The 25,224-nt window shown below is 46.0% G+C and overlaps 1 protein-coding gene across 1 annotated transcript in view; it reads left to right on the top strand.

Annotated features, from left to right (window-relative positions):
- Positions 1-24,010, top strand: part of LOC142383985 (transient receptor potential cation channel subfamily M member 1-like) — a 40,007-nt gene extending 15,997 nt beyond the window's left edge. Inside the window, exons 11-28 of the mRNA XM_075469877.1 lie at positions 20-184; positions 470-604; positions 2,494-2,544; positions 3,578-3,718; positions 3,789-3,818; positions 3,908-4,194; positions 5,902-6,130; positions 7,779-7,907; positions 7,981-8,118; positions 9,638-9,766; positions 10,712-10,963; positions 12,275-12,449; positions 14,991-15,011; positions 15,178-15,322; positions 19,241-19,443; positions 19,647-19,779; positions 21,836-22,191; positions 23,436-24,010. Coding sequence (XP_075325992.1) covers positions 20-184; positions 470-604; positions 2,494-2,544; positions 3,578-3,718; positions 3,789-3,818; positions 3,908-4,194; positions 5,902-6,130; positions 7,779-7,907; positions 7,981-8,118; positions 9,638-9,766; positions 10,712-10,963; positions 12,275-12,449; positions 14,991-15,011; positions 15,178-15,322; positions 19,241-19,443; positions 19,647-19,779; positions 21,836-22,191; positions 23,436-24,010 — 3,294 coding nt within the window. The remainder of the gene's footprint in view (positions 1-19; positions 185-469; positions 605-2,493; positions 2,545-3,577; positions 3,719-3,788; positions 3,819-3,907; positions 4,195-5,901; positions 6,131-7,778; positions 7,908-7,980; positions 8,119-9,637; positions 9,767-10,711; positions 10,964-12,274; positions 12,450-14,990; positions 15,012-15,177; positions 15,323-19,240; positions 19,444-19,646; positions 19,780-21,835; positions 22,192-23,435) is intronic.
- Positions 24,011-25,224: the final 1,214 nt, after the last annotated feature.

Below are 25,224 nucleotides of genomic sequence, written 5' to 3'. Positions count from 1 at the left end.
GTTTGGTTCTGTGTTTCAGCCTGTGAGCGCCTTACCTACCGACCGTCCGAAAAGCCCAGCAGTCCAAAGGCCATCAGCAGCAGGAGGTAAAGGGAAGGCCAGGGGCAAAAAGGGGAAAGGGGGCAAAACCAAACCTGAACCACCTGAAGAGACGGACCCCCGGAAATTGGAGCTGCTTAACTGGGTAAGAAACTGAAGGCACTGGGTTAGGGTTTCCCAACATGTTGGTTTGTTCCAGGTCTGACTCTGGAGAACCAAACCAGTTCAAAACAGCAGCAGAAACTGGCCCTTTACTGGGTTTCCCAACATGTTGGTGGAGGGGCAGCGCCTGAACTACGGAAGCCCAGAGGAAGTTGCAGAGAAAACCCATTTTCTTTACAAAGCCCACCCTTTGCCCCACCCTTTGATGATGATGGTGATGGTTGCTGTGATGAATAATGATGGCGGTGGCGTCCTCTGTGTCTGACAGGTGAACTCTCTGGAGCAGGCCATGATGGACGCTCTGGTGTTGGACCGGGTCGAGTTTGTGAAACTGCTGATTGAGAATGGCGTTAACATCCACCACTTCCTCACAATCCCCCGCCTGGAGGAGCTGTACAACACGGTGAGAAACTAATCATCCCAGCGCTGTTCGTTCTTCAGTGCAGCAGGTAGACGCAGGCCAAGACAGGCAAGTACTGTGAACCCCCAACCAAAGCTGGAGATTAGTTAGTGTTAGTAACATTAATATACTCAGGAATACTGTCTGAAATTCAAAAGCATAGGACATCTAATCATGTTGCAACAAGAAACAAGAAAATATGAATGACAAACCAAAAGTTTTTAAATTATTATTGTTTCATGGGTAAATTACTCAATCTGTAATGAGGTACTACAAACACATATGTACAACACACATACATACATAAGTGTTATAGAATAGAATAGCATAGAAGTACTTTATTCATCCCAGCTGAGAAATTACTTTGCAGTTGCAGCATACAGACAAGTAAAAAAATAATAAATAAATAAATAAATAAATAAATAAAATAAAATAAAATAAAATAAAATAAAATAAAATAAAATAAAATAAAATAAAATAAGGGGCTGCACGGTGGTTAGCACCTTTGCCTCACAGCGAGAGGGTTCCAGGTTCAACTCCCGGCTGGGGCCTTTCTGTGTGGAGTTTGCATGTTCTCCCCGTCCATCCCACTGTCCAAAACCATGCACGTTAGGTTAATTGGTGTCTCTAAAATTGTCCTTAGGAGTGACTGTGAGTGTGTATGGTTGTTTGTCTCGTTTGTCTCTGTGTGGCCCTGTGATGGACTGGCGGCCTGTCCAGGGTGTACCCCGCCTCTCGCCCATTGACTGCTGGGATAGGCTCCAGCCCACCCGCGACCTGACCGACGGATTCAGCGGTATGGAAAATGGATGGATGGATCATATCAAATAAAATCAAATAAAGTAAAATAAAAAAATATATGTACAGCAAAATGTGCAACAAATGCAGCTGTGCGAAATTGAAATGACCATAATTAGTGCAGAACAATGGTTAATACAGAACAATGATTAATACAGAACAATGATTAATTAATATTTAATAATTATTATATACACAAGAGATGCACCACATTCGCAGGGCTTCATTTAGTGCAACAATCGCTGCTGCCAGTAGGTGTCACCCAAGGGCATTGAATGAAGCTTCGGGTAGTGAACCACTTTATGACACAATGCTTCAAAAAGCCTTATTTTGCCATCACTAGGTCACGGACAGTAGGTAAACTTTAGCAACATTTGAAACATTTTCAGGTGAGAAAGTAGTCGTTTAGATCCCCAACGTGTTGAAAACCTGACAAAATACCGGCTGTTTACAATTTTGTTCCCACGAATTCGGCGCTACTAAAGCTAGCCGCAGTGAGCAACGCACTTCCGGTTATTTTCGCAAAATAAAATACCCGTTGCCTTTTATCATAGGGAAAGCCATTACGATACAATTGGTGCTTTTGTTTTGAAAACAGGAAGTAAACCTACCCTCGTTGTAGCTAGCTTGAAACTGCCGTTTTGACAGGAAATGACGATCGGCGACGTCACGTTACGTTGCATCTTGGGTAGTTTGAGTATGAGTAGTAACCTCATGATGCATACCCAACATTTAGGAGAATCTAGTATGCATCTGGGAACTTAAAAAAGTTAAAGTTAGTAGGAGAAATAGGAGAAGTAGGAGAAGTATGCGGTTTCGAACACAGCCCAGGAAATGAGCAGATCCCAGGCTGCAACATTACAGAACATCTGCACTGAGAGAGAAAACCAAACTCGAGCCAGCCATCCTCCATCTGTTGTTCCATCAGCGCCTCTGATCTCTGAGCCACTTCAACAAGAAGCCGTTAAAGCAGCAGGATCAGATCACAGTGCATCTCTCTGCTGTCGGTGGGAGTTCTGATCCTCAGGACCACCGGTCAGACCTTCAGGTGCTGACCAGGAATAAACTCCTCATCACTTTCTTTGTTTCTGCAGAAGCTGGGACCGGCCAATACGCTGCACTTTCTGGTCCGAGACGTCAAGAAGGTGAGTGCTGAGGTCCAGAACCAGGCCACCTCAGCTCTGCCTGCTGTCGTTTCTAAATCAGTTCAACACAGATGTTGCACCTCTCAGCCGTATACGTCTCAGATGACCCGTCTAAAAACTGCACCTCAGAGAAGTTTCACTCAGCACTAGGGATGGGAATCGAAAATCGGTTCCCAGTGTTTCAATTCCTTGGACTCGTTTGGCGATGTTGCAAACGATTCCCTTATCGATTCCAGTGGGCACGAATGACGTCACCACGCAACGTTGCGTGGCGAGTCCAGCGCAGCCAGCAGCCAACAGTAAACATGGCGCCCAAGCGGTACAAACGCTCAAAAGTTTGGTTCCACATCCCTAAAAAAGACGACAACAGGGCAACTTGCAAAGTGAATATTTCACCAGAGGGAGGAAATACTACCAACATGCAATAACTATGAATGAATGTCGCGTTTTCGATCCGCTCCAGACTAACGTTGGTGAATCTGAACCCAGCAACGTTAGCAACGTTAGCATGTCCTCGGCTAACACTGCAGGTAACTAACTAACTAACAAACACTGCCTATCATGTTAGCACCATTTGCCTCATTGTAAAAGCTGCTGTTAGTAACGGTTAAGGTTAAATGAATGCCTTCTCAGGCATTACATTTAGATGAAATCATGAGAGACAGAGCCTGACTGGCTCAGAGCCAGAGGCTGGTGGTACTACCCCCAGTTCACCTCTACCTCCAGCTTCTCCTTTCACCAGAGCAGGAAGAGTTAAATTACCCAGGCCAGGATAGACCAATGTGGACCTCAGCGTTGTTGGGTTTATGAGGTCATGACACGTGTTACTTCTAAACTAAACAAAGTTGATGCTAATTGACCGGTTTGTCGTCCTTTATCTCAAAATGAGAATCGATAAGGGAACCGACAAAGAACCGAATCGTTAAGCAGAATCGGAAATGGAATTGGAATGGTAAAAATCTCATCAATTCCCATTCCTAGTCAGCCGTGACTGAAGAATATGAGTAGATTTAACTTCTGACGTGTGTTTCAGGGGAATCTCCCTCCAGATTATCAGGTCACGCTGATTGACATCGGGCTGGTGCTGGAGTTCCTGATGGGTGGAGCGTACCGCTGTAAATACACCAGGAAGAGCTTCAGGTCACTGTACAACCACCTGTACGGCCTGAAACGGGTGCGTTCAGCCGCCGATGAGTCACTGCGTGGGCTTTAATCACAGCACTAATCTTTCTTTTGTGTTGCAGCCCAAAGCTCTGAAGCTTCTCGGCATGGAGGTACGCATGTGTTGTTGTGGATGTGAGATGGCAGATGAGATGCTGTAAGAGGAAGGAATGGTCCGGCTCACCAGTTCTGGTTCCTGCAGGACGATGAGCCCCAACCCAAGGGCAGGAAGAGCAAGAAGAAGGAGGAGGAGGTGGACATCGATGTGGACGACCCGGAGGTCAGCAGGTTCCAGTTTCCCTTCCACGAGCTGATGGTTTGGGCGGTGCTGATGAAGCGCCAGCAGATGGCGCTCTTCCTGTGGCAGCGGGGGGAGGAGGCCATGGCCAAAGCTCTGGTGGCCTGTAAGCTCTACAAAGCCATGGCCCACGAGTCCTCCCAGAGCCAGCTGGTGGACGACATCTACCAGGACCTGGAGAACAACTCCAGGTAGGTCCCTGGAGTGCATTGGATGTGTTGACCGTGGGGTGCATTGGATGTGTTGACCGTGGGGTGCGTTGGATGTGTTGACCCTGGGGTGCGTTGGACGTGTTGACCCTGGGGTAAGTTGGACGTGTTGACCCTGGGGTGCGTTGGACGTGTTGACCCTGGGGTGCGTTGGATGTGTTGACCCTGGAGTGCGTTGGACGTGTTGACCCTGGGGTGCGTTGGATGTGTTGACCCTGGAGTGCGTTGGACGTGTTGACCCTGGGGTGCGTTGGACGTGTTGACCCTGGGGTGCGTTGGACGTGTTGACCCTGGGGTGTGTTGGACGTGTTGACCCTGGGGTGCATTGAATGTGTTGACCCTGGGGTGCGTTGAATGTGTTGACCCTGGGGTGTGTTGGACGTGTTGACCCTGGGGTGCATTGAATGTGTTGACCCTGGGGTGCATTGAATGTGTTGACCCTGGAGTGCGTTGGACGTGTTGACCCTGGGGTGCGTTGGATGTGTTGACCCTGGAGTGCGTTGGACGTGTTGACCCTGGGGTGCGTTGGACGTGTTGACCCTGGGGTGCGTTGGATCTGTTGACCCTGGGGTGCGTTGGACGTGTTGACCCTGGGGTGCGTTGGACGTGTTGACCCTGGGGTGCGTTGGACGTGTTGACCCTGGGGTGCGTTGGACGTGTTGACCCTGGGGTGCGTTGGACGTGTTGACCCTGGGGTGCGTTGGACGTGTTGACCCTGGGGTGCGTTGGACGTGTTGACCCTGGGGTGCGTTGGACGTGTTGACCCTGGGGTGCGTTGGACGTGTTGACCCTGGGGTGCGTTGGACGTGTTGACCCTGGGGTGCGTTGGACGTGTTGACCCTGGGGTGCGTTGGATGTGTTGACCCTGGAGTGCGTTGGACGTGTTGACCCTGGGGTGCGTTGGATGTGTTGACCCTGGAGTGCGTTGGACGTGTTGACCCTGGGGTGCGTTGGATGTGTTGACCCTGGGGTGCGTTAGACGTGTTGACCCTGGGGTGCGTTGGATGTGTTGACCGTGGGGTGCGTTAGACGTGTTGACCCTGGGGTGCGTTGGATGTGTTGACCCTGGGGTGCGTTGGACGTGTTGACCCTGGGGTGCGTTGGACGTGTTGACCCTGGGGTGCGTTGGACGTGTTGACCCTGGGGTGCGTTGGACGTGTTGACCCTGGGGTGCGTTGGACGTGTTGACCCTGGGGTGCATTGGACGTGTTGACCCTGGGGTGCGTTGGACGTGTTGACCCTGGGGTGCATTGGATGTTTCCTGGGGTGCGTTGGATGTTTCCTGGGGTGCGTTGGATGTTTCCTGGGGTGCATTGGATGTGTTGACCCTGGGGTGCATTGGACGTGTTGACCCTGGGGTGCGTTGGACGTGTTGACCCTGGGGTGCATTGGACGTGTTGACCCTGGGGTGCGTTGGACGTGTTGACCCTGGGGTGCATTGGATGTTTCCTGGGGTGCGTTGGATGTTTCCTGGGGTGCGTTGGATGTTTCCTGGGGTGCGTTGGATGTTTCCTGGGGTGCATTGGATGTGTTGACCCTGGGGTGCGTTGAATGTGTTGACACTGGGGTGCGTTGGATGTGTTGACCCTGGGGTGCATTGGATGTGTTGACCCTGGGGTGCGTTGGATGTGTTGACCCGGGGGTGCGTTGGATGTGTTGACCCGGGGGTGCGGCTGTGTTTCTGCGCAGGGAGTTTGGTCAGCTGGCGTACGAGCTGTTGGATCAGTCCTACAAACATGATGAGCAGGTGGCCATGAAGCTGCTGACCTACGAGCTGAAGAACTGGAGCAACTCCACCTGCCTGAAGCTGGCTGTGGCTGCCAAACACAGAGACTTCATCGCCCACACCTGCAGCCAGATGCTGCTGACCGACATGTGGATGGGCTGCCTGAGGATGGGCAAGAGCAACGGACTCAAGGTACCAGCACAGCGCCTGGCTTCTGTCGGGCCACGAGGAGGTTGGGGTGCTAATACAACCGTTACAGGCAGCTGAACTGTGTGTATGACTTCAATCTGATGGCAGCAACATTACATCACATTACATCACATTACATTACATTACGGTCATTCTGCAGACGCTTATATCCAAAGCCACTTACAATCAGTGTGTTCCACATCGGTAGGCAAAAGAACTTCATGTGGGACAGCCCAATAATAAAGAATTAAAGCTGAAGTAACAGATGCATGGAGCAGTTTTTCTGCATCACTCTGAGACAGGATGTTCCTGATTTTAACAATATTACGAAGGTGAAAGAAGGCAGTCCTAGAAACCTGTTTTATATGCGAGTCAAATGATAAATTCTGGTCAGAAATAACTCCAAGGTTCCTCACTGTAGAACTAGAAGCCAAGGAAATACCACCTAGAGTAACTATGTAGCTAGACAATTTCTCCCTGAAGCGCTCAGGTCCAAAGATAACAACTTCAGTTTTGTCTGAATTTAGAAGAAGACAGTTCTGACTCATCCAGGTCTTTATGTCTTTAAGACATGCTTGTAGTCTGACCAACCTATTGGGTTCATCTGGTTTTATAGATAAGTACAGCTGAGTATCATCAGCATAGCAATGGAAATTTATGCCATGCTGTCTAATAATGTTACCTAATGGAAGCATGTATAAAGTGAAAAGAATCGGTCCAAGCACAGAACCCTGAGGAACTCCATGACTTACTCTGGTGTGTGAGGAAGATTCTTCATTTACAAGAACAAACTGAAATCTATCAGATAAATATGACTTAAACCAGCCTAATGCAGTTCCTTTAATCCCAATAACATGTTCAAGTCTGTGTAATAAGATACTGTGATCGACCGTATCAAATGCAGCACTGAGATCCAACAGGACAAGCACAGACACAAGTCCGCTATCAGAGGCTAAGAGGAGATCATTGGTAACTTTCAGCAGTGCTGTTTCTGTGCTATGATGCACTCTGAATCCTGACTGAAACTCTTCAAACAAATTATTTCTGTGGAAATGATCACAAAGCTGAGCTGCAACTATTTTTTCAAGAACTTTAGACATAAAAGGGAGATTGGATATAGGTCTATAATGAGCCAACACTTCTGAATCAAGAGTAGGTTTTTTAAGTAAAGGTTTAATTACAGCAACCTTAAAAGGCTGAGGTACATATCCTGTCAACAAAGACAGATTGATCAAATCCAATATGGAAGTGTCAATTAATGGGAAAACCTCCTTGAACAGTCTGGTTGGGATTGGGTCTAAAACACAAGTTGATGGTTTAGAAGAGACTATTGCTGTTGTTAGCTCAGAGAGATCAACTGGGCAGAAACCGTCTAAATACAAATCAGGTTCTAAAGATACTTCTAAAGCTGCTGTACTTGATGATACATCACTGATAATAGTGGGAAGGACTCCATCAATCTTCTCTCTGATAGAAACAATTTTATTGATAAAGAAGCTCATGAAATCATCACTGCTTAAAATGTCTCAACATTTGATATATTTTCTATGTTCTGTTGATAATAAAATCTTTCTTTATGAAATTCACAAATCATTGCATTCTGTTCCAACTTTTCTGGAATTTGTGTTAAACCCTCTTGTTTTGTCTGCAGGTGATTTTGGGGATAGTTTTCCCACCGACCATCCTGCTCCTTGAGTTCCGACTCGGAGACGAAGCTTCGCATCATTCATCCAAAGAGAACGACGATGGAAAAACGAAAGATGACGACAAATCCAATAAGGTAAGAAACTGAGAAATTAGCTCGAGCGTTTCTACCATCATCATCAGATTAAAGGAGTTTGAGTTTGTTTCAGGATGCCATCTCAAATGTTGACACCATGTCAAAGAAAGGAGATGAAGAAGAGAACTACAAAATGCAGCAGAGGATTCCCATCGGGAAGAAGATCTATGAGTTCTACAACGCCCCCTTCACCAAGTTCTGGTTCAACACAGTGAGTCTTTACTGAAAAGAATAATATGTTCTGTAAAAGTGTAAAAGCTCATTTTTCTGTCCTCTGGCTTCACAACTAGAAGCTGCTGGTATAAGTTTGTTGTCACCATGTGGTCTCAGACCCGAGTCACATGTTTGCAGGTCTGCAAAGTTCCCAACTTTGTTTGTCGCTTAAAGGTGCCATGGCATGAAAATAAATGGAGGCTTTTATATATTTTTATAGGCTTTAGTGGTCCCCTTATACTGTATCTGAGTTTTTTTCCCCCAAAATTCTGGCTTGGTGCAGAATTACAGCCAGTCCCAAAAATGAGCTTTCCCTAGGATCCTCAGAATGAGCTGTTTAGGGTCTGCAGCTCTAAATATAAATTAGGAGGAGAAAAGCGGGGCAAAGATTGCTCTGGTTTGCAAAGATGCACGTAGCGCTAGTCATTTCAATCAGAGGAAAGGCAGATATCGTGCGCGCCATAACACCAACAGCAGGACGGCTATCAAAACAACAAATAAGTACACAACACTCACGATACAGTAAATGAGGTGTCCACTTGCATACCTCATGCTATTTACTGTTACATTAGCGACAGTGACCGAGCTGTTAGCTGCAGAGCTAACGACAAAGACAGACTGACCGTTTTGACTCTGGAACCATGAATGAATCATTATCCTGATGAAATGCACTGAATTTGCGGATTCATTCTTCTTCAGGAAGCTTGAAGTCGGGGGTTTTGGTCTAAAATGAGCGAGCTAACCATCTCATGGGCATGCAAACACCTCCCACAGCCCAGCTGATGCTATTAGCTGCATAGCTAACGATACAGACACTTTTTTGTGGTAACAAGCTATGTAACTATACTGTACATACAGGAAAGCAACACAGTTACAGAGCGTTAAATTAATTACTTGTCCGAGGTCTGTAGTTGGGCCAAAGAGAGTTGGTACTGATCCAGGGTTCATTTTCAGACGTTCGGCAAGGCCAGCTCGGTATTGGCCCAAGTTCTGGAAACATTCGTCGGTGAGATGTTTGGCGCACACACAAATCTCTTCGGTTCTGTCGTCACTTTCCCAGAAAAAACAAAATCTGTCCACTGGCTCTTTAGAGGTTCTGATGCAGGAGCTGTGAACAGATTTTTTACATCCATATACAGAGCAATGAGCTGGCCAAAGAGCTGTGGGCGGGGAAAGGCAGTTTTGGCATAGCCTTATATGGGCTCTGGGGGGAAATAACCTCGACGTCATATGAGGCAGCTTTCCCGATCAGGCCATCTGCATGTTCCCATTACCAAAGGCGGAAAATAATTTCCAGTGCATGGTTTAGGTCTATCGTCATTTTTAGCCACTGGGGGACCGCAGGCAGGCTAGGGGAACTCATATAAAAACAACCTTAAAAAGTGAATATTACATGCCATGGCTCCTTTAAAATTTCCTGACACTGAAATCAGTAAAAAATGACTTTTATAACAGTTCACCTGCTGAAGTCTTTCATCATTATAAAAACTCTCATGTGACCTGTGTCTCTCTGTCAGATCTTATACCTGGTGTACCTCATGCTGTATAACTACATCATCCTGGTGAAGATGGAGCGCTGGCCTTGCCTGCAGGAGTGGATCGTCATCTCTTACATCATCACTCTGGGACTGGAGAAGGTCAGAGAGGTAAGAACCAAACACACCTGGACCGTCAGAACCGCACCTTCTCCCTCAATAACAGACCCTCAGCAGCACATTCAGGGTGTTCAGGATGTTCAGGATGTTCAGGGTGTTCAGGATGTTCAGGATGTTCAGGGTGTTCAGGATGTTCAGGATGTTCAGGGTGTTCAGGATGTTCAGGATGTTCAGGGTGTTCAGGGTGTTCAGGATGTTCAGGATGTTCAGGATGTTCAGGGTGTTCAGGATGTTCAGGATGTTCAGGGTGTTCAGGGTGTTCAGGGTGTTCAGGATGTTCAGGGTGTTCAGGGTGTTCAGGGTGTTCAGGATGTTCAGGATGTTCAGGGTGTTCAGGATGTTCAGGATGTTCAGGGTGTTCAGGGTGTTCAGGGTGTTCAGGATGTTCAGGATGTTCAGGGTGTTCAGGGTGTTCAGGGTGTTCAGGATGTTCAGGATGTTCAGGGTGTTCAGGATGTTCAGGATGTTCAGGGTGTTCAGGATGTTCAGGATGTTCAGGGTGTTCAGGGTGTTCAGGATGTTCAGGGTGTTCAGGGTGTTCAGGATGTTCAGGGTGTTCAGGGTGTTCAGGGTGTTCAGGGTGTTCAGGGTGTTCAGGATGTTCAGGGTGTTCAGGGTGTTCAGGATGTTCAGGATGTTCAGGGTGTTCAGGGTGTTCAGGATGTTCAGGGTGTTCAGGGTGTTCAGGATGTTCAGGGTGTTCATGATGTTCAGGGTGTTCAGGATGTTCACCATGGGGTCTCAGGTCATTCAGTGATAGCCACAACCAAAATGTATGTGCTTCTCACACTGGAAAAAACTCCCAATGAATCTTAAGTTCTTAAACACCAACAAATGCTGGTCCTGACTTCAGTGGTTGGCCCAGGTCAGCAGAGAAGTAAAGAATGGGGATGTTTTTATCTTTGTGTGACCCTACTGACCCCCTGCTGCTGTCAGATCCTCATGTCAGAGCCGGGGAAGCTGAAGCAGAAGGTCAACGTGTGGTTGGAGGATTACTGGAACATCACGGACCTGGTGGCCATCTCCGTCTTCCTGCTGGGCCTCCTGCTGCGACTCCAGGCTGAACCCTACATGGGTTACGGACGCGTCATCTACTGCGTCGACATCATCTTCTGGTACATCCGAGTCCTCGACATCTTTGGAGTCAACAAGTACCTGGGTCCCTACGTCATGATGATTGGAAAGATGGTAGGATGTTTATGTTTATGTCTATGTTGTGTTTATGCTTTTGGCAGATGCTTTTATAATAATAATTTATTTATATAGCACCTTTCATACACAAAATGTAGCTCAAAGTGCTTTACAAATAAGATCAATATACAAAGTAAATAAAGTAAAACAACCACAACAATGACAAAATAGAGATATAGAGATATAAATAGATATAAATGAAAGATAAAGTACTAAAAATAGAAAAAAATAATTTACCAATAAAATAGAGAAACAATAAATGTAATATATAAATAGTAATAATAATAGAATTTATAAAACTAGTAGAAGGCGAGGGTGTATAGATGTGTTTTTAGCTGCTTTTTAAAGTTTGTAATATCTGTTGACTGACGAATATACACTGGTAGAGAGTTCCATACTTTTGGTGCATAAAAAAAGAAAGCAGCTACACTCGTCTTTTTATATTTCATTTTAGGAATATTTAATAAAGTAGCACCTGATGATCTCAGAGCTCGATTTGGAACATATTCTGTGAGCAGTTCTGAAATGTAAGAAGGTGCTAATCTATTCAGAGATTTAAAAACCAGTAAAATAATCTTAAAATCTATTCTAAAAGACACAGGGAGCCAGTGTAGTGAAGCTAGAACAGGTGTTTATCCAAAGCGACTTACAGGCAGGGTAATAGGGGTCTCGCCTAAGGACCCCTACTGGAGGTAGTACCTTTCATGCAGGGGATTTGAACCCAGGTCACCTACATGAAAGGTGGCAATCTTAACACTAGACTATCCATTCATCCGTCTTTATTGTTCAGGAAGGTTACAGACAAGAGTTTTACACATTGTTAGTCCCGGTACCCAGAGTGAAGGTACCGTAGAGCTTGTTGTGGATTTTTTTTTTTATCAAAGTGGGTAAGGAGACTACTCAAATAATAATAAGAGAAAATCCAGAATTTGTCTTTCTTTATGTTTTATTCAAAGCCAAAACAGCATTTGAACAGTCCCCTGTCTGCACGGTGTCAGGACAGTGAGCCAAGAGGAGAATCACACACATTCATTTTTATACTCCAAACGGGGGGTTATCTTCAAAGAACAAACGGCCCCCTTGCTCTGTTCAAGATCTGAGATAACACAGTTTACGAGGTGTGCCTTTATGACTCCCTTGAGCTAAAACTCCTCAGGAAATGTCAACCATAAACCTCCCCCTGATGAACTTAAAATCTGCTTTCCCTCAAATGACCAAAAAAAGGGATCACAGGGTGAATGGGGTCATAGACATGTCAGACTTTTAAAACCAAAGGGACAAATCTTGTGTCTCTGTCCGTGTCTCCAGATGGTAGACATGTTGTACTTCGTGGTGATCATGCTGGTGGTACTGATGAGCTTCGGTGTAGCTCGGCAGGCCATCCTTCACCCAGACGAGGAGCCAACATGGCGTCTGGCTCGCAACATCTTCTACATGCCATACTGGATGATCTACGGAGAGGTCTTTGCAGACTCCATAGACCGTAAGACTAGCGTCCATAGTAAGACACCTGTTAGTTGTCCTCCCGTCCCAACCCCCTCCTGCCCTCCTCCTCATCCCATCCAAGCTCTCCACAGACTGTAGAGTTGTGTCCACAGATTGTCATCCCTCTGTTATGTCGCCCACTCTGTACACTGCATTGATCAGGATCAGTGGAATAATACACTGACTTACCAACATTGGTTTCATTAATGAGGACTTGATCTTACTATCCCTGATGTTGAAAAACATCCTGGGGGGAGCCACCCCTTGACACAGATTTGCGCCTCAACATCATTGGGTGTTTCGGCTTTTTATCATAAGACACCTTCCATTGAGGCAGGTCTAACGCAGGCAGGTCTAACCTGGGTGTGTTTCACCAGGTTGGCTTCTCCTTTGGTCACCTTGTGGCTCAGGATCCTTCCTCTTTGGCCACAGCCACTGACAGTCTTGTTTCTTTTTTGTCGCACCTTCAAAGTTGTCAGCATATTGTATTGATCAAATTATATAAATTAAAAGTACATTTTAATTCAGGTTTTGAAGCAAAAATGAGGAAAAAGTGTTGAATATTTGTTCAGGGCTCTGAACCTGTCGGTCCCCCCCCTGTCCTCCCCTGTCTCCCCCTCCTAAAACCACCTGTATCTTATGTCTTCAGTGGGTTTTATTGTCTGTGCAGGTTATAAGTTTTCATCTGAATAATGAACATTAAACTACAGATTGAGTTTTTTTTATGGCTGGGCGAGTTAACTCGTTAATTATTTAACGCGATGAATATTTTATCGTGCATTAACACAGTTTTTTTTTGGGGGGGGGGGCTTTTGTGCCTTTAATGGATGGGAAAGTGCAGAGAGACAGGAAGCAGGGGGAAGAGAGAGGGGGAACGACACGCAGTACAGGGCCGTCCGATGCGGGATTCGAACCGGGGCCATCTGCAGTGAGGACTGTAGCCTCTGTACATGGGGCGCCTGCTCAACCCACTACGCCACGGACCACCCCTGTTTTATTATTTATTTTATTTTGTAAAAGTCTGTTGCTCACTGGCTTTTATTTTGTAAGTCTGTGGCTCACAGGCTTTTATTTTGTAAACGTCTGCTGCTGACGGGCTTTTATTTTGTAAAAGTCTGCTGCTCACAGGCTTTTATTTTGTAAACGTCTGTTGCTGACAGGCTTTTATTTTGTAAAAGTCTGCCGCTCACAGGCTTTTATTTTGTAAAAGTCTGCTGCTCACAGGCTTTTATTTTGTAAAAGTCTGCTGCTCACAGGCTTTTATTTTGTAAACGTCTGTTGCTGACAGGCTTTTATTTTGTAAAAGTCTGCTGCTCACAGGCTTTTATTATTGTAAAAGTCTGTTGCTCACAGGCTTTTATTTTGTAAACGTCTGTTGCTGACAGGCTTTTATTTTGTAAAAGTCTGCCGCTCACAGGCTTTTATTTTGTAAAAGTCTGCTGCTCACAGGCTTTTATTTTGTAAAAGTCTGCTGCTCACAGGCTTTTATTTTGTAAACGTCTGTTGCTGACAGGCTTTTATTTTGTAAAAGTCTGCTGCTCACAGGCTTTTATTATTGTAAAAGTCTGTTGCTCACAGGCTTTTATTCTGTAAAAGTCTGTTCCTCACAGGCTTTTATTTTGTAAAAGTCTGTTGCTCACAGGCTTTTATTTTGTAAAAGTCTGCCGCTCACAGGCTTTTATTTTGTAAAAGTCTGTGGCTCACAGGCTTTTATTTTGTAAACGTCTGTTGCTGACAGGCTTTTATTTTGTAAAAGTCTGTTGCTCACAGGCTTTTATTTTGTAAAAGTCTGTTGCTCACAGGCTTTTATTTTGTAAAAGTCTGCTGCTCACAGGCTCTTATTTTGTAAAAGTCTGCTGCTAACAGGCTTTTATTTTGTAAAAGTCTGTTGCTGTCTGCTGTGGAACAGGAAAAGAAAGTAATCGGCGGATCCACCAAACATGGAGAAGGGTACGGAACTTTTACTCGGCCATTTTCATGTTAAAGTTCTTCCAGACGGCGGAGTCGACAGAACCAAAGTCATCTGTAAACACTGCCAAGTTGAATTGTCTTCTCAGCGTAGTAGTTCCAGTCTAAAATATCACTTAAAGGCAAAACACACAACTGATAGCAGCAAGTCATTCAAGGAAACAGACAGTGGAGCGAGGCTTCTACATAAAAACTACAGAAAGATGCTGATGTTAAAAGTGTGTTTGCACAACAAATGTTATGGCACTTTCATTTATATGGCAGCACATTTAAAATAAAGCTAAATGCTAAAAGCTATACACTACTTTTGGATTCATTTTTGGATTCTGCGTACAAATGAGATTAATCGTGATTAATCAGGGAAATCATGTGATTAATCAGGGAAATCTTGTGATTAATCAGGGAAATCTTGTGATTACTCAGGGAAATCATGTGATTAATCAGGGGAATCCTGTGATTAATCAGATTAATTTTCAGCATAATTTTTTTTTTTCAGCATAAAGTCTTCCTCACTGACTGATGATGATTGCTTCTGTCTCTCCTCTGCTTCCTCTCCTCTGCTGATGGACAGTTTATGCAATGGAGATCAATCGTAAGTATGTGAGACGTCACTTTGTAAAAGTTGGCTCACAGGAGCTGTAACTGTTGTGCTAAACACACTTTCAGTCTCTGAAATGAAGCTGTAATACAGCATCACTGGAACAAAGAGATAAATGTCCTGGAGTGAAATAATGCCTGAATCTGTGTCTGTCTGTCAGCTCCATGTGGGGAAAACATGTACGATGAGGATGGGAAGAAGCTGCCTCCCTGTATCCCTGGAGCCTGGCTCACACCTGCCATCATGGCCTGTTACCTGCTGGTGGCCAACATCTTGCTGGTCAACCTGCTGATCGCCGTCTTCAAGTCAGTACACTGACCTCAGATCAATCACCTGACCTCAGATCAATCACCTGATCTCAGATCAGTCACCTGACCTCAGATCAGTCACCTGACCTCAGATCAATCACCTGACCTCAGATCAGTCACCTGACCTCAGATCAATCACCTGACCTCAGATCAGTCACCTGACCTCAGATCAGTCACCTGACCTCAGATCAGTCACCTGACCTCAGATCAATCACCTGACCTCAGATCAATCACCTGACCTCAGATCAGTCACCTGACCTCAGATCAGTACACTGACCTCAGATCAGTCACCTGACCTCAGATCAATCACCTGACCTCAGATCAGTCACCTGACCTCAGATCAGTCACCTGACCTCAGATCAATAACCTGATCGCAGATCAATCACCTGACCTCAGATTAGTCACCTGACCTCAGATTAGTCACCTGACCTCAGATCAATCACCTGACCTCAGATCAGTCACCTGACCTCAGATCAATCACCTGACCTCAGATCAGTCACCTGACCTCAGATCAGTCACCTGACCTCAGATCAATCACCTGACCTCAGATCAGTCACCTGACCTCAGATCAGTCACCTGACCTCAGATCAATCACCTGACCTCAGATCAGTCACCTGACCTCAGATCAGTACACTGACCTCAGATCAATCACCTGACCTCAGATCAATCACCTGACCTCAGATCAATCACCTGACCTCAGATCAATCACCTGACCTCAGATCAGTCACCTGACCTCAGATCAGTACACTGACCTCAGATCAGTCACCTGACCTCAGATCAATAACCTGATCGCAGATCAATCACCTGACCTCAGATCAATCACCTGACCTCAGATCAATCACCTGATCGCAGATCAATCACCTGATCGCAGATCAATCACCTGACCTCAGATCAATCACCTGACCTCAGATCAATCACCTGACCTCAGATCAGTACACTGACCTCAGATAAGTCACCTGACCTCAGATCAATCACCTGACCTCAGATCAGTCACCTGACCTCAGATCAATCACCTGACCTCAGATCAGTCACCTGACCTCAGATCAGTCACCTGACCTCAGATCAGTCACCTGACCTCAGATCAATCACCTGACCTCAGATCAATCACCTGACCTCAGATCAGTACACTGATCTCAGATCAGTCACCTGACCTCAGATCAGTCACCTAATCTCAGATCAGTCACCTGACCTCAGATCAGTCACCTAATCTCAGATCAATCACCTGACCTCAGATCAATCACCTAATCTCAGATCAGTCACCTGACCTCAGATCAGTCACCTAATCTCAGATCAGTCACCTGACCTCAGATCAGTCACCTGACCTCAGATCAATCACCTGACCTCAGATCAGTCACCTGACCTCAGATCAGTCACCTGACCTCAGATCAATCACCTGACCTCAGATCAATCACCTGACCTCAGATCAGTCACCTGACCTCAGATCAATCACCTGACCTCAGATCAATCACCTGACCTCAGATCAATCACCTGACCTCAGATCAATCACCTGATCTCAGATCAATCACCTGACCTCAGATCAGTACACTGACCTCAGATCAATAACCTGACCTCAGATCAGTCACCTGACCTCAGATCAGTCACCTGACCTCAGATCAGTCACCTAATCTCAGATCAGTCACCTGACCTCAGATCAATCACCTGACCTCAGATCAGTCACCTGACCTCAGATCAATCACCTGACCTCAGATCAGTCACCTGACCTCAGATCAATAACCTGACCTCAGATCAGTCACCTGACCTCAGATCAGTCACCTGACCTCAGATCAGTCACCTGACCTCAGATCAATCACCTGACCTCAGATCAATCACCTGACCTCAGATCAGTCACCTGACCTCAGATCAGTCACCTGACCTCAGATCAATCACCTGACCTCAGATCAATCACCTGACCTCAGATCAGTCACCTGACCTCAGATCAATCACCTGACCTCAGATCAGTCACCTGACCTCAGATCAATCACCTGACCTCAGATCAATCACCTGACCTCAGATCAATCACCTGACCTCAGATCAGTCACCTGACCTCAGATCAGTCACCTGACCTCAGATCAATCACCTGACCTCAGATCAATCACCTGACCTCAGATCAATCACCTGACCTCAGATCAGTACACTGATCTCAGATCAGTCACCTGACCTCAGATCAGTCACCTGACCTCAGATCAGTCACCTAATCTCAGATCAGTCACCTGACCTCAGATCAATCACCTGACCTCAGATCAGTCACCTGACCTCAGATCAGTCACCTAATCTCAGATCAATCACCTGACCTCAGATCAGTCACCTAATCTCAGATCAGTCACCTGACCTCAGATCAATCACCTGACCTCAGATCAGTCACCTGACCTCAGATCAATCACCTGACCTCAGATCAGTCACCTGACCTCAGATCAATCACATGATCTCAGATCAATCACCTGACCTCAGATCAGTACACTGACCTCAGATCAATAACCTGACCTCAGATCAATCACCTGACCTCAGATCAATCACCTGACCTCAGATCAGTCACCTGACCTCAGATCAATCACCTGACCTCAGATCAATCACCTGACCTCAGATCAGTCACCTGACCTCAGATCAATCACATGATCTCAGATCAATCACCTGACCTCAGATCAGTACACTGACCTCAGATCAATAACCTGACCTCAGATCAGTCACCTGACCTCAGATCAGTCACCTGACCTCAGATCAGTCACCTAATCTCAGATCAATCACCTGACCTCAGATCAATCACCTGACCTCAGATCAGTCACCTGACCTCAGATCAATCACCTGACCTCAGATCAGTCACCTGACCTCAGATCAGTCACCTGACCTCAGATCAATCACCTGACCTCAGATCAGTCACCTGACCTCAGATCAATCACCTGACCTCAGATCAATCACCTGACCTCAGATCAATCACCTGACCTCAGATCAGTCACCTGACCTCAGATCAATCACCTGACCTCAGATCAGTCACCTGACCTCAGATCAATCACCTGACCTCAGATCAGTCACCTGACCTCAGATCAATCACCTGACCTCAGATCAATCACCTGACCTCAGATCAGTCACCTGACCTCAGATCAGTCACCTGACCTCATTGTTTTATTCAACAATTTAACATGAAATTGGTTCATAGAAGTGATGGGCAGGTGAAGCCTCATCAAGCTCTGAGGCTTTCCTTCCAACTGAGCCGAAAAAGCTTTAAGGCTGCAGTGACATCTGGTGGAGAACTGAAGCCATAGCAGCTGACACTGTCCCATTGATTAGGATCAATGGAATAATACTGATATACCAATGTACCAATAATATAAGAGACTTTTCATGCGTTTTTTCATTGACTAAATAATGATGACATCAAACATTAAATAAATTATACTCGTTAAACACTAAGCAAAACCAAGTTCTTTGTTAAGAGGAAAACATTTCTTTGGTTTTTAAAAATAAATAAAAATAATATACAGACACTCTAAAACACATTCCAGATTAAACTAAAGAATAAATGTAAAAAAAAATGACAGAATATGAAGGGTTAGATGTTGTTTCAGGATCATTTAGAGCTTTCTTTAAAAACTAAAAGTTGTTTGGATGAACTCAGAAATCCTTGTTTTACTCCAGTGTTTCTACAGAAAGCCTTCAGAGCTGGTGGTTGGGAGACATCTGGATGGATGTCAGTTCAGAGAGGCAAAGAGACTCAGAAAAAGCCCATTAAATGAGGCAGGGGTGACGTCCGAAACCTTTTAACGTCATTGGTCACATGACAGTTCTGACAGTGTATCGCATCTCTAGTTAATAAACTTTGAGCTCAAACCAAAGATGTCTGAACATGACCATAAAATGGATTTTTAGCCCCTCGTTCATCCAGTGATTCAGATATTTCTGCTTCGTCCTCTTCCTCAACAGCAACACCTTCTTTGAGGTGAAGTCCATCTCCAACCAGGTGTGGAAGTTCCAGAGGTATCAGCTGATCATGACCTTCCACGACCGTCCCATCCTGCCGCCCCCCCTCATCGTCTTCCCCCACATCTACATTGTGATGAAGAGGCTGTGTTGCCGCTGCAGGCGGCGGCCTGAAGGGGAGCACGACGACCGCGAGAGGCGCCTCCGTAAGTGGAAAAAAAACATGTGGCCTCCTCCAGGTTGGATCATCAGCTTCATGTTGGAGAATCCCAGGAGTTAAAGTCAGGAGATCTGGAGTTCAGGGTCCAATGCTTAAGTTTTAGATGGAGAATCCCAGGAGTTAGGATGTATCCCAATAATAATAATGTATGTATGATAATAATAATAATAATGTATGATGTTTCCTCAGAGCTGGTGCTGACTGCAGATGAACTGAAGAGTCTCCACGAGTTTGAGGAGCAGTGCGTGGAGGACTACTTCAGAGAGAAAGACGACGAGAAGCAGTCGTCCAACAACGAGCGCATCAGAGTTACGTGTGAGAGGTGAGGACCGCCCACTCGTTCAGTTCAGGGCCGATCCTTCCTAGCTCTGGATCAGAGCTCTGTACAGTTGGCTGTTGTTACTGATGTAACATCATTTCTTTAGCTGATGATGCTTTGGACCCTGTCAGAGCTCCAGAGCTGCAAAGCAAAATGAAACCCAAAGACACAGTTCTGTACTCTGAGACTGAAGTTCTGCTTTCAGAGATCCAGAAAGAACAACTTTAGGGGTTCTGAGACTGAAGTTCTGCTTTCACAGATCCAGAAAGAACAACTTTAGGGGCTCTGAGACTGAAGTTCTGCTTTCACAGATCCAGAAAGAACAACTTTAGGGGCTCTGAGACTGAAGTTCTGCTTTCACAGATCCAGAAAGAACAACTTTAGGGGCTCTGAGACTGAAGTTCTGCTTTCAGAGATCCAGAAAGAACAACTTTAGGGGTTCTGAGACTGAAGTTCTGCTTTCACAGATCCAGAAAGAACAACTTTAGGGGCTCTGAGACTGAAGTTCTGCTTTCAGAGATCCAGAAAGAACAACTTTAGGGGCTCTGAGACTGAAGTTCTGCTTTCAGAGATCCAGAAAGAACAACTTTAGGAGCTCTGAGACTGAAGTTCTGCTTTCAGAGATCCAGAAAGACCAACTTTAGGAGCTCTGAGACTGAAGTTCTGCTTTCAGAGATCCAGAAAGACCAACTTTAGGAGCTCTGAGACTGAAGTTCTGCTTTCAGAGATCCAGAAAGACCAACTTTAGGAGCTCTGAGACTGAAGTTCTGCTTTCAGAGATCCAGAAAGAACAACTTTAGGGGCTCTGAGGCTGAAGTTCTGCTTTCAGAGATTCAGAAAGAACAACTTTAGGGGCTCTGAGACTGAAGTTCTGCTTTCAGAGATCCAGAAAGAACAACTTTAGGGGTTCTGAGACTGAAGTTCTGCTTTCACAGATCCAGAAAGAACAACTTTAGGGGCTCTGAGACTGAAGTTCTGCTTTCAGAGATCCAGAAAGAACAACTTTAGGGGCTCTGAGACTGAAGTTCTGCTTTCAGAGATCCAGAAAGAACAACTTTAGGGGCTGTGAGACTGAAGTTCTGCTTTCAGAGATCCAGAAAGAACAACTTTAGGGGTTCTGAGACTGAAGTTCTGCTTTCACAGATCCAGAAAGAACAACTTTAGGAGCTCTGAGACTGAAGTTCTGCTTTCAGAGATCCAGAAAGAACAACTTTAGGGGCTGTGAGACTGAAGTTCTGCTTTCAGAGATCCAGAAAGAACAACTTTAGGGGTTCTGAGACTGAAGTTCTGCTTTCACAGATCCAGAAAGAACAACTTTAGGGGTTCTGAGACTGAAGTTCTGCTTTCAGAGATCCAGAAAGAACAACTTTAGGAGCTCTGAGACTGAAGTTCTGCTTTCAGAGATCCAGAAAGAACAACTTTAGGAGCTCTGAGACTGAAGTTCTGCTTTCAGAGATCCAGAAAGACCAACTTTAGGAGCTCTGAGACTGAAGTTCTGCTTTCACAGATCCAGAAAGAACAACTTTAGGAGCTCTGAGACTGAAGTTCTACTTTCAGAGATCCAGAAAGAACAACTTTAGGGGCTCTGAGACTGAAGTTCTGCTGTCAGAGATCCAGAAAGAACAACTTTAGGGGCTCTGAGACTGAAGTTCTGCTTTCAGAGATCCAGAAAGAACAACTTTAGGGGCTCTGAGACTGAAGTTCTGCTTTCACAGATCCAGAAAGAACAACTTTAGGGGCTCTGAGACTGAGACAGTTTTGCTTTCATCCCTTGAGTCTGCATTCGCGTCCTACCTCTCCGCCCCCTCCCTGACAAAATCACTCGTACGCACGACTTAAGAACAAATCTGTTCGTACCTGAAAGAAAACGTAAAATACGAAAAGATTGGTGAATGCGCAAATTCTCTCAAATCACTCGTATGCACGACTTAAGAACAAATGTGTGCGTACGGACGGTTGTTGCACGAGGCCCAATGAGAGTGTGGAAGTGAAGGAGCGTTGAGAGGTCCCCTCACGTCATAGTTTAACTCTGTGTGTCCTCCCTCTGCTGCACCCTCAGGGTGGAGAACATGTCCATGCGTCTGGAGGAGGTGAATGAGAGGGAGCACTCCATGAAGGCCTCCCTGCAGACGGTGGACCTCCGCCTGGCTCAGCTGGAGGAGCTCTCCGGCCGGATGATGAACGCTCTGGAGAAGCTGGCGGGCGTCGACCTGGTCTGCTCCAGAGCGTCGTCCGTCTGTGAGCCGGCGCCTCTGTTGCGCCGCGGCAGCACGAACAGCGCCGACGGGTTCAGTCTGTACCGGTACCAGCTGGACTCTGATGACAGGACGCCGGGGTCCGGAGACGTGGAGGACAAGGGGCGCCACCTGAGTCCAGAAAGACCGGCAGGGACCTCGGAGGCAGGAAACACACCAGGTGAGACCAGAGATACTTTACCAGTGACTAAATCAAATCAAATCAAATTTATTTATATAGCATATTTCATGTACAAACAATTCAAAGTGCTTCACATAAAATAAAAGCATTGCAGCAGGGAGTGGAAGAAGCATTAAAAATACATAAAAGAATATAAAGAGAAACAAATAAAATCATTTAAATGAATTTAAAAACCAGCAACAGTCCAGATAAGTTCAAAGATATCGTGCAGATTTCATTCATGGACACATGAGAACAGAAATGTCTTTAACCTGGATTTAAAAATGTCTCCATTTGGTGAAAGTTTAATCTCCACTGGCAGTTTGTTCCACTTGTTTGCAGCATAACAGCTAAATGCTGCTTCTCCATGTTTAGTCTGGACTCTGGACTGGACCAGCTGACCTGAGTCCTTGGATCTAAGAGCTCTGCTGGCTTTATATTCTCTGAACAGATCACAGATTGTAAACCATCAGCAGACTTTTAAAATCTATTCTGTGACTGACTGGAAGCCAGAGTAAAGATTTTAAAGCTGCTGTGATGTGTTCAGATCTCTTAGTCCGGGTTAAAACTCCAGCAGCAGCGTTCTGGATGAGCTGCAGATGTTTAATGCTCTTTGTGGGAAGTCCAGTTAAAAGAGCGTTACAGTGATGGAGTCTACTGGAGATGAATGCATGGATGAGTTTCTCCTGGAAACCTTTAATTCTGTTGATGTTTCTGAGATGGTAAAAAGCTGCCTTGGTGACAGCTTTGATGTGGCTGCTGAAAGTCAGATCTGAGTCTATCAACACTCCGAGGTTACCAACTTGGTCAGTGATTGTAAGGACCCGAGTCTCAAGATATTTACCAACGCTGACCCTCTTCTCTTTGCTCCCAAACAGAATGATCTCAGTTTGGTCTTCATTTAACTGTAGAAACTTCTCTCTCATCCAGGTGTTTACTTCCTCCAGACACTGACACAGTACGTCTGCTGGGCTGCAGTCGTCCGGTGACAGAGACACATAAAGTTGTGTATCGTCTGCATAACTGTGATAATTAATGTTAAAGTTCTGCAATATCTGACCCAAAGGGAGCATATACAAGTTAAACAGAAGAGGTCCAAGAATTGACCCCTGGGGGACTCCACAAGTCATGGCCACTCGCTCAGATTCATAGCTGCCAATAGTAACAAAATAACTCCGGCCTTCTAAGTAGGACCTGAACCAGTTAAGGGACTAGGGACTAACTAACCGTTTAATTGTTTCCAGGTAAAGGGAAGGAGTTTGGCTTGACTCTGGAGGTCGCTGGTCTGAAGGAACGGACTCAGTCCCTGTCCAACGTTAACATCCTGATCTCCCCGTGTGACCCTGAGCTCATGGCCCCCCCCACCTGCTCCACCCCACCCCGGCCCGAGCCGACAGACTCCGATGTGGACCAGCCGGCTCATAAGAGCAGACTGGAAGCAGCGGCATCCTTCCCCTTCGAGAGGTCAAAGGTCACGCAGTGTTTATCTTCTTCGACACTCGACAACAGGAAGTCCGTCAGCGGTGGCGTCTGCAGCCCGATCCAGCAGGACCGGGTCGGCGGTCTGACCCGGGTGAAGGTGGACGAGTCCAGGACTGTGGGTCGTAACCATGGAAACGGAGAGGAGGAGGAGCTGCTGGTGGGCGAGGACAGGATGTATCCAGCACTGCGCTCCAAGAGTGTCAACACCAACCCGAGGAAGATGAGGAGGCAGTCAGATGAGGGGAAACCTTCCTCAGCCAGCAGTATGAAAGACCTGGTGTCAGTGTTCAGGGAGGGGGTCGGGGGGTCAGAACCAGGTCCAGAGAATCCCAGCTGAGCAGGACCCGCTGTGATAAAGGATCAGAACTCTGTAGAACTGCTGCTGAACCTTGTTTTTAAATGACCAATCAAGCCAACCCAACCCAACCTGACCCAGTCCAGCTAAGTCCAGTCCAGAACCAAAGGACTGCGTGTGTTCATTCCATAAAGATATAGTTTTTGTTATGATGAGGGATCAAAGATTCACGGACGGCACCGTCATCTGCTGCTGTTTCCTATTGGCCGAACACCTCAACCCAATCTATCCCACCCAGCACTAGAACTGTGGAAAAGGTTGGGAAGGATGGGCTGTAACTGTTACCTTAACCCTTACCCTTACCCTAACCCCAACCCCAACCCTTACCCTAACCCTTGAACTGCTACCCTAACCCTTACCCTAACACCTAACCCTTGAACTGCTACTCTAACCCTAACACCTAACCCTTGAACTGCTACCCTAACCCTTACCCTAACACCTAACCCTTGAACTGCTACCCTAACCCTTACCCTAACCCTTGAACTGCTACTCTAACCCTTACCCTAACCCTTGAACTGCTACCCTAACCCTTACCCCATTCCTAAACCTTACCCTAACCCTAACCCTTGAACTGCTACCATAACCCTTACCCTAACACCTAACCCTTGAACTGCTACCCTAACCCTAACCCAAACTGCTGAGGGATTCATTGGAGGATTTGATGTGATCTGTCAGCTATTTTCATGAACTTGTATCATATAAATACAACTTTAATGGATTGAATTTGATTCTAAACTGAATTGGATGTTTTTCTTGATAGTTTGCTCTTTATTAATAAAGTGAAATGAACTGAGTCCACAGATTAAAGCTAACAGCCATCTCCTGATCAGTGCTCATCAGGAGGGAGTTTTGGGATGGTTTGTCAACCTTTGGTGCTGGAGTCCTTCTTATTGAGCTTGTTCTTCTGAATGAGGATCAATGCAGCTGTTCCAGGGTCTTCTGAACAGCAAACAGCGTAACAGGCGCGGCTGTCGGCAGGCGGCAGCAGGCAGTGATACGAAGGGAGAGAAAATAGGGCCAAGAGATTGTGAGGTCTGACTTTTACCTGGAGAACCATTTTGTGATGCAAATGTATTACTCTGTTGAACGCATATTGTTCTGAGAAGCAAAACGCTTTATATTTTAAACCCCAGCCAACTAGCCGGACTACCTTCATCAACACCAAAACGAGGCTGGAACTCTGCTCACAGGACGCA

This window comes from Odontesthes bonariensis, chromosome 1 (genome assembly GCF_027942865.1).
Source record: "Odontesthes bonariensis isolate fOdoBon6 chromosome 1, fOdoBon6.hap1, whole genome shotgun sequence".
NCBI classification, from domain to species: Eukaryota; Metazoa; Chordata; class Actinopteri; order Atheriniformes; family Atherinopsidae; genus Odontesthes; species Odontesthes bonariensis.
The sequence above is the reverse complement of the archived record's forward strand: the minus strand, read 5'-3'. Positions and strand labels throughout refer to the sequence as shown.